Raw genomic sequence first — 13,617 nt, 5'->3', positions numbered from 1 at the left:
GGACAATGCCTCCCATCCACTACATAATGTACTGATTGGGCACAGGAGTACATTCAACCAGAGACTCATTCCACCGAGACGCAACACAGAGCGTCATAGGAAGTCATTCCTGCCTGTGGCCATCAAACTTTACAACTCCTCCCTTGGAGGGTCAGACACCCTGAGCCAATAGGCTGGTCCTGGACTTATTTCCATCTGGCATAATTTACATATTATTATTTAATTATTTATGGTTTTATATTGCTATACATACTCTATTCTCGGTTGGCGCAACTGTAACGAAACCCAATTTCCCTCGGGATCAATAAAGTGTGTCTATCTATCTATCTAATATGTCATTGTCTCTTTGGAGTTCATGTGCAACACAAGTCAGAAAACCCATGAAATTTGGGGACTTTTACTGAGAAACTTATAGCTAACTATTCCATTCAAAGCGTAATAGTATGATGTTGTTGACAGGCACCTTATCAATGAAAAATAGCAGAGCTCAAAGGATAGTTTCTAGTGGAGCTTCAGATATGGAAGTGGTAAAAGTAGCCATTACAGTTGATTCTCTATTAGGTCAGTCACTGTAACTCCAACCTTCGCTCCCATAACTTCATTCAATGTGGAAGAGGCTTCTTCCAGCAGTCCCCTGCCCAGAGGCGTGAAGAGAAGTAACAAGCCGTCTTATGATCCCCGTGAAGTTCTTATTTTGTGACCGCAAGAATGAAAATATTAATAAAACCTCAAAGACTTGTCGACTCAGATTCTCCTCACTGCAGCTGACCAAAAAGTGTTGTGACCAATAATTTTAGAATGGTTACATTAACTCTGTCCTCACATTATTGAAGGCTCTGCTAGTGGAAGTAAATGCTTCACATTCATGTTATAATTTTTTAATAGTGGTGCAATCACTTGAGTCAAGTATAATGTTCTCTGCTGGTGGGTCCTCACATGGCTATAGAGCCGATCCAGTATCCACATACTCTGGTGTCACGTGGGCAAGAATAAGTATTACTTTATATAAAAATTCTTTAAAAATCCTTCATCAATTGGTTATAAACAATGCAAAGACACAATAGAATTTAGCAAATCAGAAACTTCCCCAATGCCTACAGGACACTTTGTAATAAGTCGTAACATGCCGAAGGGTTTATGAGCAGACTGCAGCTTTGGCAGCTGTTTTATGTTACCCTACAAATTTAAACTGAAATTGGTGGTGTTATTTATGACAGTCGCAAATCCAAACACTGCATTTCATTTTCGTTTTTGTTGGTGCTTATGTAAGTTCCAGAGAAATTGTATTATCACCGATGTGACTAGCAGGTTTCTTTTCACACGCTTCAGCCTCATGACAAACTTCCTCATTTCACTTTTAATTGACTGATTGAGAATTATGGTAAAAACTATTTGTTTTCTGAAGTTCTTTTAGACAGCACGAGTTAGCCAGCTCAAAAAGAATACACTAGGCAGAGTTCATGGAATTCCTCATCTGGACACAAGTAGAATTTCGTGAGTTACATGATGAATAACAAAACTGTCTCAGAGATATACATGAGAACAGTTAACTGATGTGTTCCTCTTCCCCCACTTCCCACTCCCAGATCATTCATGTGACCTTTCTGCATTTTTACGTGCTTCAAGTTATCCTTCACTTGTTCCTAAATCACAGATTATCTCTATGCAGGAATCCAGACTGAGCCACATACTCAATGGATGGAGTGGTGGAGTAGCACTTAAAAACATAGGAAACCTACAGCACAATACAGGAGCTTCGGCCCACAAAGATGAGCTGAACATGTCCCTACCTTACACTTAGTCCAGCTGGACTAACAATCTGGAGATGCAAGTTAAAAGTTCACAGTTTTGGGATTCAAATTAAGTTAAAAGTCTGAAACACAAGCAGAAAATAACTGGTCTTAGCAATGATGATCATGAAAACTACCAGGTTGTTGTAAACACTAATGTTCATTGGCTGACTCTTAAATGCCCTCTTAAGTTAATCAGTTGTATCAATACCACCATATTGAAAACAAAGGGGGAATAAAACTGGATGGACCACCAGGCATTGACTCAAACATTGAATTTGGCAAAGTTGCTTCCTGCCAGTCGACCTTGCCAAGTTCTGCTCACAAAATCTGGGGATTGCTGTCTTAATTAAAGGGCTGTACCATTGACTGGCCAAGTAAAAGCTTAACAATGTCATAGTCACAGAATCATACCTTACAGACAATGTAGCAATGCCTCCATTGACATTTCTGGGAATACTTATTCTACTGATAAGACAAATACTCCAGAAATATACGTGGGAAAAAGTAGCCACTGAACTCCTCAATATTGATTCTATAGCTCCAAAGAAACCTCCTTCTGGTTACTACCTCCCATCCTCCCTCAGATGGTGAATGACGGCTTCTCCTTGTTGAGCCACACTTGGGAGAAGTACTAAAGGTATCAAACATGAAGGACTCACTGTATTTTTTTATGCACGGTAGAAATACCAAATGTATTTTGGATCTATTTTGTTGTAACTTGTAGATTTTCTCCTTAAAAACCAGCAGAACTGTATAAAAAGATTAAAGTGCATCAGCTTGCAATCTGATTTTTAAAGTTCTTAGCCAGTTTACTCAGATTCAGATTTTTCTATCAATGTCTTGACCACCATTTGATTTTAAAATCTTTTATCAATTCTCAGACTCACAACATTTGGGTCTTCATGATGTGGCATTGGCCTCCCACATCATGAAGACCCTGGAGAGACTTGTTCTGGAGTTGCTTCGGTCTATGGTCAGGCCACACTTAGATCCCCTCTAATTTGCCTACCAGCCCTGACTAGGAGTTGAGGATGCCATCGTCTACCTGCTGAACCATGTCTACGCCCACCTGGACAAGCCAGCGAGCACTGTGAGGGTCATGTTTTTTTGACTTCTCCAGTGTGTTCAACACCATCCGCCCTGCTCTGCTGGGGGAGAAGCTGACAGCGATGCAGGTGGATGCTTTCCTGGTGTCATGGATTCTTGATTGCCTGACTGGCAGACCACAGTACGTGTGCTTGCAACACTGTGTGTCCGACAGAGTGATCAGCAGCACTGGGGTTCCACAGGGGACTGTCTTGTATCCCTTTCTCTTCACCATTTACACCTCGGACTTCCAACTACCGCACAGAGTCTTGTCACCTTCAGAAGTTTTCTGATGACTCTGCCATAGTTGGATGCATCAGCAGGGTAGATGAGGCTGAGTACAGGGCTACGGTAGGAAACTTTGTTACATGGTGTGAGCAGAATTATCTGCAGCTTAATGTGAAAAAGACTAAGGAACTGGTGGTAGACCTGAGGAGATCTAAAGTACCGGTGACCCTGTTTCCATCCAGGGGGTCAGTGTGGACATGGTGGAGGATTACAAATACCTGGGGATACGAATTGACAATAAACTGGTCAAAGAACACTGAGACTGTGTACAGGAAGGGTCAGAGCTGTCTCTATTTCCTGAGGAGACTGGGGTACTTTAACATCTGTCGGACAATGCTGAGGATGTTCTACGAGTCGGTGGTGGCCAGTGCTATCATGTTTGCTGTTTTGTGCTGGGGCAGCAGGCTGAGGGTAGCAGACACCAACAGAATCAACAAACTCACTCGTAAGGCCAGTGATGTTGTGGAGATGGAACTGGACTCTCTGACCGTGGTGTCTGAAAAGAGGATGCTGTCCAAGTTGCATGCCATCTTGGACAATGTCTCCCATTCACTACATAATGTACTGGTTGGGCACAGGAGTACATTCAGCCAGAGACTCATTCCACCGGGATGCAACACAGAGCGTCATAGGAAGTCATTCCTGCCTGTGGCCATCAAACTTTACAACTCCTCCCTTGGAGGGTCAGACACCCTGAGCCAATAGGCTGGCCCTGGACTTATTTCCTGGCATAATTTACATATTACTATTTATTTATGGTTTTATTACTATTTAATTATTTATGGTGCAACTGTAACAAAAACCAATTTCCCCCGGGATCAATAAAGTATGACTATGACTATTTTGGCAAGACTGTAAGCCTCAGTCTAGTACAGGGGTTCCCAACCTCGGGTCCCCAAACTTCTCGGTTAATGGTAAGGGTCCATGGCATAAAAAAGGTTGGGAACCTTTGTCTAATCCTGTACCTAACTTCAAGAGTAAGAAATTTACATTAGAGACTTTTCATCTATTTAGTCACAATTGTTATCCCATCTAATCCATGTCACATTTATTTATTGTGCAAATTTTTTAAAAAACTGCTCAGCAGTTTTTGAATTTTTGAATGAGTGGTGGAAGAGGTGGATAATGATAAATGTCAGTGATCTGATAAACTGTTGTCTATGAGCCTACAATATGCTGTGCAGTTCATTGAAGGTAAATATAAACAGAAATCAATCGAGTGATTGTAAAGATATCATACAGGCACTATGCAATAAAACTATGCTACACATTATGGCAAAATGACAATTTCCTTTCTTTTAACCAGTTTTTAATCCAAGTATAATGTAATTGTTCAAAACATATTTCCTTTCAGTTGATCAGAAAGCAACTCACCTGGTCCCTCAATTATTAACAATTTCTTTAGAGAAATGAAAATTTAAAAGTTCTTGGCAAATATATTGGGTATAACATTTGCCAGGCCAGCTGGTGGCATAGTGGCATCAGCACTGGACTTTAAGGCAGATTCAAACCCAGCCAGGTCCCAACCTATGCAGCAGCAGTATCTAACCCCATGGTCCATGAGGTCATGAAGAGTTGGACTCGACTCAACAACAACAAATAACATTTGCCAATTCTCATTGTTCTTCCTGCTAAATTTGGCCTAATAGATGGTTCAAAATGTGTGCCCCCACATCTACGTTAGTTTCATATACACCAAGCTTGAGACTTCAAAGCAACATTGATTTCAGTTATAAACACACGAGATGCTGCAGGTGCTGGAAATCCTGAGTAATGCACACAAAATTGCTGGAGAAACTCAGCAAATCAGGCAGCATCTATGGAGGAAATATACAGTCAATCTTTCAAGACAAGACCCTTCGTTAGGATTGGAAAGAAAGGGGACAGAAACCAGAGTAAAAGGGTGGGGGGAGGGGAAGGAGAGCTACAACTCCTCCTTCACCATCGTTCAGGGTCCCAATCAGTCTTTCCAGGTGAGGCAACGCTTCACCTGCAAAACCGTCAGGTCTATCTATTATACCTGGTGTTCCAAGTTTGGCCTCCTCTATCATCAGCGAGACCCAGTGCAGGTTCGGAGAACCACTTCATGGAATACAGTTGTTCCATCCGCCACAGAATGCGGGATCTCCCAATGGGCACCCATTTTAATTTGACATGTTTATCTGCAGTCTCCTCTACTACTACAATGAGGCCAAATTCAGATCGGGAGAGTAACACATCATACTCTGGCTGATTAGTCTACAACCTGATAGCATGTCCATTATTGATTTCTTACCCCCCCCCCCCCCCCCACCACCACCACTAATTCTCGTATTTTCCATTGCTCTTCTGGTCCCCCTTTCATGCCTTTTCTCCTCCACACATGGCCTCACCTTTGGTGCCCTTCCTCCTTCCCTTTCTTCCATGGTCCACCGTCCTCGCCTATCAGATTCCTTCTATTTTCAGCCTTCTACCTCTTCCATCTATAACTTCCCAGCTTCTTAATTCATTCCTGTCTCCCACCCACCCACCTGTCAATTTCTACTCCTTCCCCTCCTCCACCTTCTTATTCTGGTTTCTGCCTCCTTTCTTGCCAGTCCTGATGAAGGATCTCGGCTCAAAACATCGACTGTTTATTCCCCTCCATAGATGCTGTCTGAGCTCTTACAGCATTTTGTTTGTGTTGTGCTTGATTTTAGTCTCCAACTTCTTAAACATCAAATTTAAAATTAGGCATTTGAAAGATAAATCAAATTAATTCTATTTACTTAATTCAAGATTACTTGCCACAAGAATTTAGTAAAAGTTTATAAAGCTAACAGGCTCCTTGGAAATTAAAGACATAATTCATCCACTATTGTGACTTTGATCTTTTTTAAGATATGATCTTTATCTTAAGTGTAAGTTTTAGATTAAAATTTTCCAAGATAAGTGTTGACAACTGAGGTTCTGAAGTACTTGATACTTGATTCTCTAGGCACAAGAACAAAAATAACCATGACATAATTCAAATGAAGGTTTCATTGAACTGAAGTGCTATTTGTTTCACTGTTCAGATATTGCTCACTCTGCTGGGTATTCCAACATTCTTCTACTATATTAAATTATTACACATGGCTGCTATGGAGATTATTGGCTGACTCTTTAATTGCTTTTGGTTTTAAAACCACGATGTAATATAGAAAATTGCTGCAGAAAAACATGAAGTAACACTTCAAAAGGAAAAGAAATGTTATAAACTGGAAATATTTTGCTTGAGAACTGCTGTAAATAAATAAACTGCAAAATGATCCTCAAGAAACTGATTTTATTACAATTTTCAACACTTTAAGAAAATAAATAATTTCCAACCATGGGTATCAATACTTAATCACCAGATTTAATCATCAGATTACACCATATTAAGAAAATATTTTTCCAAGGTTACAGAAATGTCACGGTCGATAATAGTAGCCATTAAAAAAGTCTTCTCCCACTTATTCTGTACCTTAAGCTAGGATTCTGGCTTCCTGAATATTTATATGAAGTTTTGATAGGATATTTAAAAACATAAAACTCTTATCTCTGTAATTAAAATCTCCATTTATAAATATGAAAGTAATAGTCCCAAATAATTTTAATATTTGTTACAGATTACTTAAAATGTCATTCATTACTTCAAAAAAATATTTAATGTCATACATCTCCAGGATAAAACCAAGTAAAAATTGATGTAAATACATGTAAAAAAGGGGTCTAAATATTTTTAACATTTATTCCTCCAGTTTAATCATCATGTGGTAAATCATCACATGCAACAAAAATTAGGATAACAATTTCAAGACTTCCTTTAGAAATAGCTGAGAGTTATTCCAAACAGTTGGATATGGATGCCAGGGATTTTTACCTCTGCATTCAGTCTATGTAATTTCTCTTATACAGTACAGCAGACTGAATCTCCTGAGTGGACAAGTATAAAACCCTGGCCGTGGAACTGGTTAAATAACTTCATAATTTATTTTGCATTTTATGCAAATTTTCATGACCTGTTATAAAAGTCAAATATAATATGTACAGTTTGCAACACCAATTCTATCTACAGAGAATCACTGTAAGTTCGACTCCTTGAAGAACTTAAACTTTAAACCCAAAGCTAATAGCTTCCAACATATTTAAGTTTTTAATCAACCTGTGAAAATACTTAAACATTAAGTTTCTAAATTATGTCTTTAACAATTACTTCTTCTTAGTGCAGATGCTTCTGTAAAATGTTCTGATAACTATTTGTATTTAAGGATTCACTAATATTCACTGGCCCTTGTCATATTTCTCTAATACATGAAATCACCCCTGGTAGTATTGATACCTAAGTACTATATGAACTATTAAAGCACAATGAATTAAGTTAACATTTAACTTCCAAAACATTGCTTTCATTGGTCCTTATCATCCTAAGCATAACAGCAATTTTAGCTTATCTTATTAAAATATTTTTTTTTATAATTTTTGAGCCATTGAGATTAGTGCAAATCAATTACTGCCCCATATAAATGCCTTTTAAAAAAAAAATTGAACATGCTAGCTAGGCAATGGCCATCAAGAGTCACAGATGGAATTCAACATGGAGGCATTTGTACCAACATGTTATATATATCAGAATTACTTTTATAAAGTGTTAAGACCAATGCATAAATGCAAATGTCTTCCCCAAAGTGCCCTAATACCTGCAACTATCTATACACCAGTTTCAGAATACCAATTCTCTGTAATATCATGACAATTTTTGTAAGAATCATCAAACCGGAAACGTTTGGGAACAATGGATGATTCTTCAGAAATATTTTCTTTGTTCAAATGTCTGCCTGACCCAAATGTGGGTGATCGAATGGGATTCTTCTCCTCTGAAGACTTAATGGACTGCATCCCCATCAGTGAAACACATGGTGCAATTTCTGGTATTGGGTTATTCATCATCTCCTCTGTTTGCAGCCAAGGATGAGAAAGACACGCTTCAGCACTTGATCGGTGCCTTCAAGATAAATAGAATGTTGTTATTTATTAATTAGTATCTTTAGTATGTAGAAATTATAAATTCACCTTTTGTAATAACAGATTATAACTAATTGAGTAGCTTTCAGGGTCATATTAAAAATAAACTGTTATACATATACACCTTAGACTAGTTGAAGAGCAATTCCAGGGCAGATTAATTAATTAAACTAGTTAAATAAAGTAATTAGTTATATGAATGATTTTTAAACGCACAACTCTACATTCATTACACAGATTACTTAACCTGTAGTTGGGTACTTTTCCTATTGTTTAAAAAACAAATAATCCACCAAATTCACAAACTGAACTGAAAATAAATATAATTCCTTTAAATTGTCAGAGGTTTAACAAAATGGTAACAATGTAATTTCTTTGAATTGTTTAAATGCATCTCCTCAAGCCAGAACCATTTATTTATCTTGAGCAATAAGTAGATATGGCCAAATAATAGGAGTAACTCTAGGGAAGATGAACTGGATGAATTGGTTTGAAATATTACAGATGACCTTTTAAAGAGAGGAAATCCATCTTCCTTGTTACATCCCCCAAAAGTCATAAAGATAATCCGGCGATAATGGAGGATCCTACTGAAGGCAGAGTAGTCTCAAGGGGCTGAACAGACCATTCCCATTTAATGATCTTACGTTCTTACCCTGCACGTTGTTGAATTTGTCATGATGGCACAAGTGAACGACACCGATGTTCTGTGAGCTGCGGACAATGCTTCTAAATCTATATACTACTGAAACTCTCATGCTCTGTCTGTCTGTTTGTGACCTCCAATTAGTGCAAATGGTGCATTACAGTGGCACTTTTTTTGGCTAAATCGAATTAAAATGCACTAACTTACAGAATGCAGGCAAAGTTCAGGGTTATATATTCGTATAAAATTGCTCATTTGCCAAAATAAACAGGCTCCCTTTTAACCAGAGACCCGATCGGCCATCATGGAAATCGGGACACGACAGCCCGACATGTGTGCACGGCCAGTCTCAGCTGCGGCACCTACCAGAGCAAAAGGGCAGGGCAGCCTTATTTCATGGGGTCACATTCTGCTAATCACCATCATCAGCATGTGCAGGATTAGGACAGATCTAACTGTCACCCATCAATAAGAAATAATTAAATCTTATTGTAATGACATACTTCAAGACACTCATAAAACCCTTTGCTGCAGTCAAAAGACAGCGGTGACTATATCACGTCCACTTAGGAGAGCGCCAACCACATCATCAAGAATAATCAGTATCCTTTGGTGTTACTGCTTCGTATCTTCTATCTAGCATTAGGGTAAAAAAAAATGGTCAGCCTAATTATGCTGCGTGGAAGGGGAAGGGGGACATTATGGACAAGAGATGACGCCAAACTTCGTCGGGAAGCAGCAAGGAGAGGGAGAGAACAAGAATCGGATGACGCCAGGGCCGCATGACTCCAGGATCAAAGGGTCAGGACAAAAAACGATGAGAGAAGATGACACAGAGGAGGAGAGGCATGCACGTCTCCAGGATCAGAGACAAACAACAAACAGCAGAACAGATGAAGAGACGGGGGACTGAAAGGGCTGCATGTCTCCAGAATGACAACGAGAGGCACAAGGGTGGCAGATAAACCAGAAATAATGCCTTCAAAAGTGTCCTTCGTTAAATGAGGAGCAGCTATATTTGCTTTGCTACGCGTTGTTCTTCTTTAATAAACTGAGGTTTTCTACTTCAGTTTCCAAAGCAAAGCAATAGTATTCAGGAAAATTTAATGTTCATTCTGGTCACATCAGACTGCACTACCCTTCTCTCAAAGGATGCCCCAACAGGTCACCCCGTTGTCTTTTAAATATCCCTCTTTCGAATTACTCACTGCAATCTGCAGCATGTAATCTCCCTCGAACCAATGTACTTTTATATCAATTTAATGATCTATAGATCTCATGTTCATCTGACGGTCTCGGCGGACCAGAAGGTATGGCACCTTTAAACCAACAAAGGTTCATTGCCATGGCTGGAAGCGAGGCAGAAAAAGGGGACTTCAAACCAGACTGAAATGCAGAGGGATGAGGCCTCTCTACCCAGCATCTTGTTAGCAAATGTGCAGTCGCCAGAGAACAAAATTGAGGGCCTGAGGGCAAGATTGCCGTATCAGAGGGGAATGAGGGACTGTTGTACTCTATGCCTGAGAGAAACTTAGCGGTCAAACCAATTTACTAAATGGATTGAACTGCTGATTCAGAAAAGGGAAAAGGCAGATGTGTGTGTTTCATGATAAGCTCTCGGCGGTGCTCCGATGAAGTGGTTTTGTCGAACTTATGGTCCCCCAACCTTGAGCACCCAACAGTTAAATACCATCCGTTCTATTTACCCAAGGGGTTCTCCTCCATAATCCTAACCACAATTTACATACCACCAGCAGCCAACCATAATCAAGCACTTGAGATTCTACATGATGCTGTCTCCAAACAAGAAACAGTCCACCACAATGCAATTCAAATCATAGTTGGGGACTTCCACTAGGTTTGTTTGAAGAAAACCCTGGCCAATTACCATCAGCATAAAACATGCAGCACCACAGATCCCAACACACTAGACCACCGCTATACTAAGTTAAAGAACGCCTACCGTTCTACGCCCAGACTGCATTTCAGTAAATTGGATCACTTAGCTATCCTTCTACTACCTGCAGAGAGTCAGAGTCTAAACAGCAAAGCTCCAGAGATTAGGATAACGAAGAGGTGGGCACAGGAGTGGCTATGGAATTTCTTCAAGTCAGAGGACTAGGCTGTGTTCAAGAACTCTTCTGTAGATCTGAATGAATACACCATGGCTGTAACAGATTTTAGTAAAACAGTTGTAGACAAGTGTGGCCCCACAGAATCATTCAGTCTTCATCAATCAGAATCACGAGATCCACAATCTGCTGACAGCCAGACCAGATGCATTCAAGTCTGGTGACCAAGGAAGTTCCAAGAGGTCCAGGTACGATCTCCAGAAGGCTATCTCATGGACAAAGTAGCAATTCCAGACAAATCTAGAATCAATGAAGGATGCTCAACAGTTGTGGCAGGGCTTGAATACCATCACCTGTTATAAAGTTAAATCAGGTGACATAGGCGACAGCAGGGCTTCACTTCCAGATCAGCTGAATGTCTTCCATGCTTGCTTTGATCCTCAAAACATGGAGGAACCATCATAAACTCCCACAGCCCCCAATGATCCTACGATATCACTCTCTGAGGCCAATGTGCAAGCAGCCTTCAGGAGGCCAAACCCACAAAAAGCATCCAGCCCAGATGGGGTACGAAGTACTAAAGACCCAGTGCTAGAATGTTCACCGAGATCTTTAACCTTTCGCTTCAGCAGTCTGAGGTACCCACCTGCTTCAAGCTAGCTTCAATTTACCCAAGAAAAACGTGGTGACCTGCCTCAATGACTCTCATGCAGTAGTTTTGAGAGGCTGGTGATGAAACATATCAACTCCTGCCTAAGAAGCAACTTAGATCTACTTCAATTTGCCTACAAGAGCAACACATCCACAGTAGATGTCATCTCATTGGATTTTCATTCAATCCTGACTCCTCACATCTCAACAGCAAAGATACATACATCACGGTGCTCTTTACCGACTACAGCTCAACATTCAATACCATCATCCCCTCAAAACCAATCAATAACCTCCAAAACCTTGGTCTCAATACCTCCTCATGTAATTGGATCCTCGATTTCCTCACTTGTAGAACCCAGTAAGTTCGGATTGGCAACAACATCTCCTCCACGATCTCCATCAGCACAGGTACACCACAAGGTTGTGTGCTTAGCCCCTGCTCTACTCTGTTTACGCTTATGACTGTGTGGCTAAACACAGCTCCAATGCCATATTCAAGTTTGCTGATGACACCACTGTCGTAGGCTGAATCAAAGGTGGTGATAATCAGCATATAGGAGGGAGATTGAAAATTTGGCTGATGGTGCCATAACAATAACCTCTTCCTCAATATCAGCAAGACCAAGGAGCTTAATATTGACTTCAAGAGAAGAAACCAGAGGTCCATGACCCAGTCCTCAATGGAGAACAGAAACAGAGGGCCAGCTACTTAAAATTGCTGGGTGTTATTATTTCAGAGGGCTTCTCCTGGGCCGAGCACGCAAGTGCAGTTAAGAAGAAAGCATGGAAGTTTCTTTACCTCCAGAGTTTGTGGAGATTCAGCATGATATCTGAATCTTTGACAAACTTCTATAGATATGTAGTGGAGAGGATATTGACTGGCTGCATCACAGCCTGGTATGGAAACACCAATGCCCTCGAATGGAAAATCCTAAAAAAAAAAATAGTGGATATGGCCCAGTCCATCACGAGTAAAGCCCTCACTACCATTGAGCATATCTACATGAAACCCTGTTGTAGGAAAGCAGCATCCATTCATCAGGGACCCCCAACACCCAGGGTATGCCTTCCTCTCGCTGCTGCATCTGGAAGGTGGCACAGGAGCCTTAGGACTCACACCACCAGAATCAGGAACAGATATTAACCCTCAACCATCAGGCTCTTGAAACAAAGGGGATAACTTCACTCAACCTCACTTACCCCATCATTGAACTGTTCCCATAACCAATGGTCTTACTTTCAAGGATTCTTCATCTCATGTTTTTGATATTTATCTATTATTATTATTTCTTTCTTTTTGTATTTGCAGTTTGTTATCTTCTACACTCTGGTTAAATGTCCAAGCTGGGCAGTCTTTCATTGATTTTGTTATGTTTATTATTCTATAGATTAAGTATGCCTGCAAGACCACAAATCTCAGGGTTGTATATGCTGACATACACTTACTTTGAAATTTACTTTAAATTCAGAAATTCTGGCAAACTGAACCATGATAACAGTTCAATAAGAAATGCAAGTGAGAACATCTGGTTGCATGACTGGCAAAATTGCAATGCAAGTATTTAACCTAGCTTAAGTAGGCAAGAGGAATACAACTGAACAACCCATCACTGATCAGTTAGAAATTTACTAGTAATCAAAAGGTATCACTTGCTTAAAAGTATCTTCATGCATAACAAAGGATATATATCTTTTAAGAAGGTCAAAAAGATTTTGACCTTTTACACAGATAGGGATAAAAAAAATTTCACTGCAACCCCACTCCCAAAATGCAAATCAACAATTCCAATTAATGCAGAATTAAATGGAATGAAAAAAAGGGAAATCATTCCTCTATTCCCCACACTGACCTTCTACTTCTTCTCACCTGCCTATTACTTCCCCCTGGATCCCCTCTCCTTACCTTACTCCTATGGTCCACTCTCCTCTACATTCAGATTCTTGCTTCTCCACCCCTTGACCTTTCCTACCCAATTGGCTTCACATATCACCTTCCAGCTAGTATCTTTCCCGTGCCCCACATTTTTATTCTGGCATCTTCCCCCACCTTTCACAGTCCTGAAGAAAGGTC

At 40.1% G+C, this 13,617-nt stretch overlaps 1 protein-coding gene across 1 annotated transcript in view; it reads right to left on the bottom strand.

Moving 5' to 3' along the window:
• Window positions 1-6,442: 6,442 nt before the first annotated feature.
• LOC140199479 (serine/threonine-protein kinase 17B-like) overlaps window positions 6,443-13,617 on the bottom strand; it is a 29,521-nt gene continuing 22,346 nt past the window's right edge. Inside the window, exon 7 of the mRNA XM_072261641.1 lies at window positions 6,443-8,154. Within this exon, the coding sequence (XP_072117742.1) occupies window positions 7,860-8,154 (295 nt within the window). The 3' untranslated portion in view covers window positions 6,443-7,859. The remainder of the gene's footprint in view (window positions 8,155-13,617) is intronic.

The sequence above is a fragment of the Mobula birostris genome, chromosome 6 (assembly GCF_030028105.1).
Source record: "Mobula birostris isolate sMobBir1 chromosome 6, sMobBir1.hap1, whole genome shotgun sequence".
NCBI classification, from domain to species: Eukaryota; Metazoa; Chordata; class Chondrichthyes; order Myliobatiformes; family Myliobatidae; genus Mobula; species Mobula birostris.
Note: the sequence above shows the minus strand (reverse complement) of the source record. Positions and strands in the feature narration are given on the sequence as shown.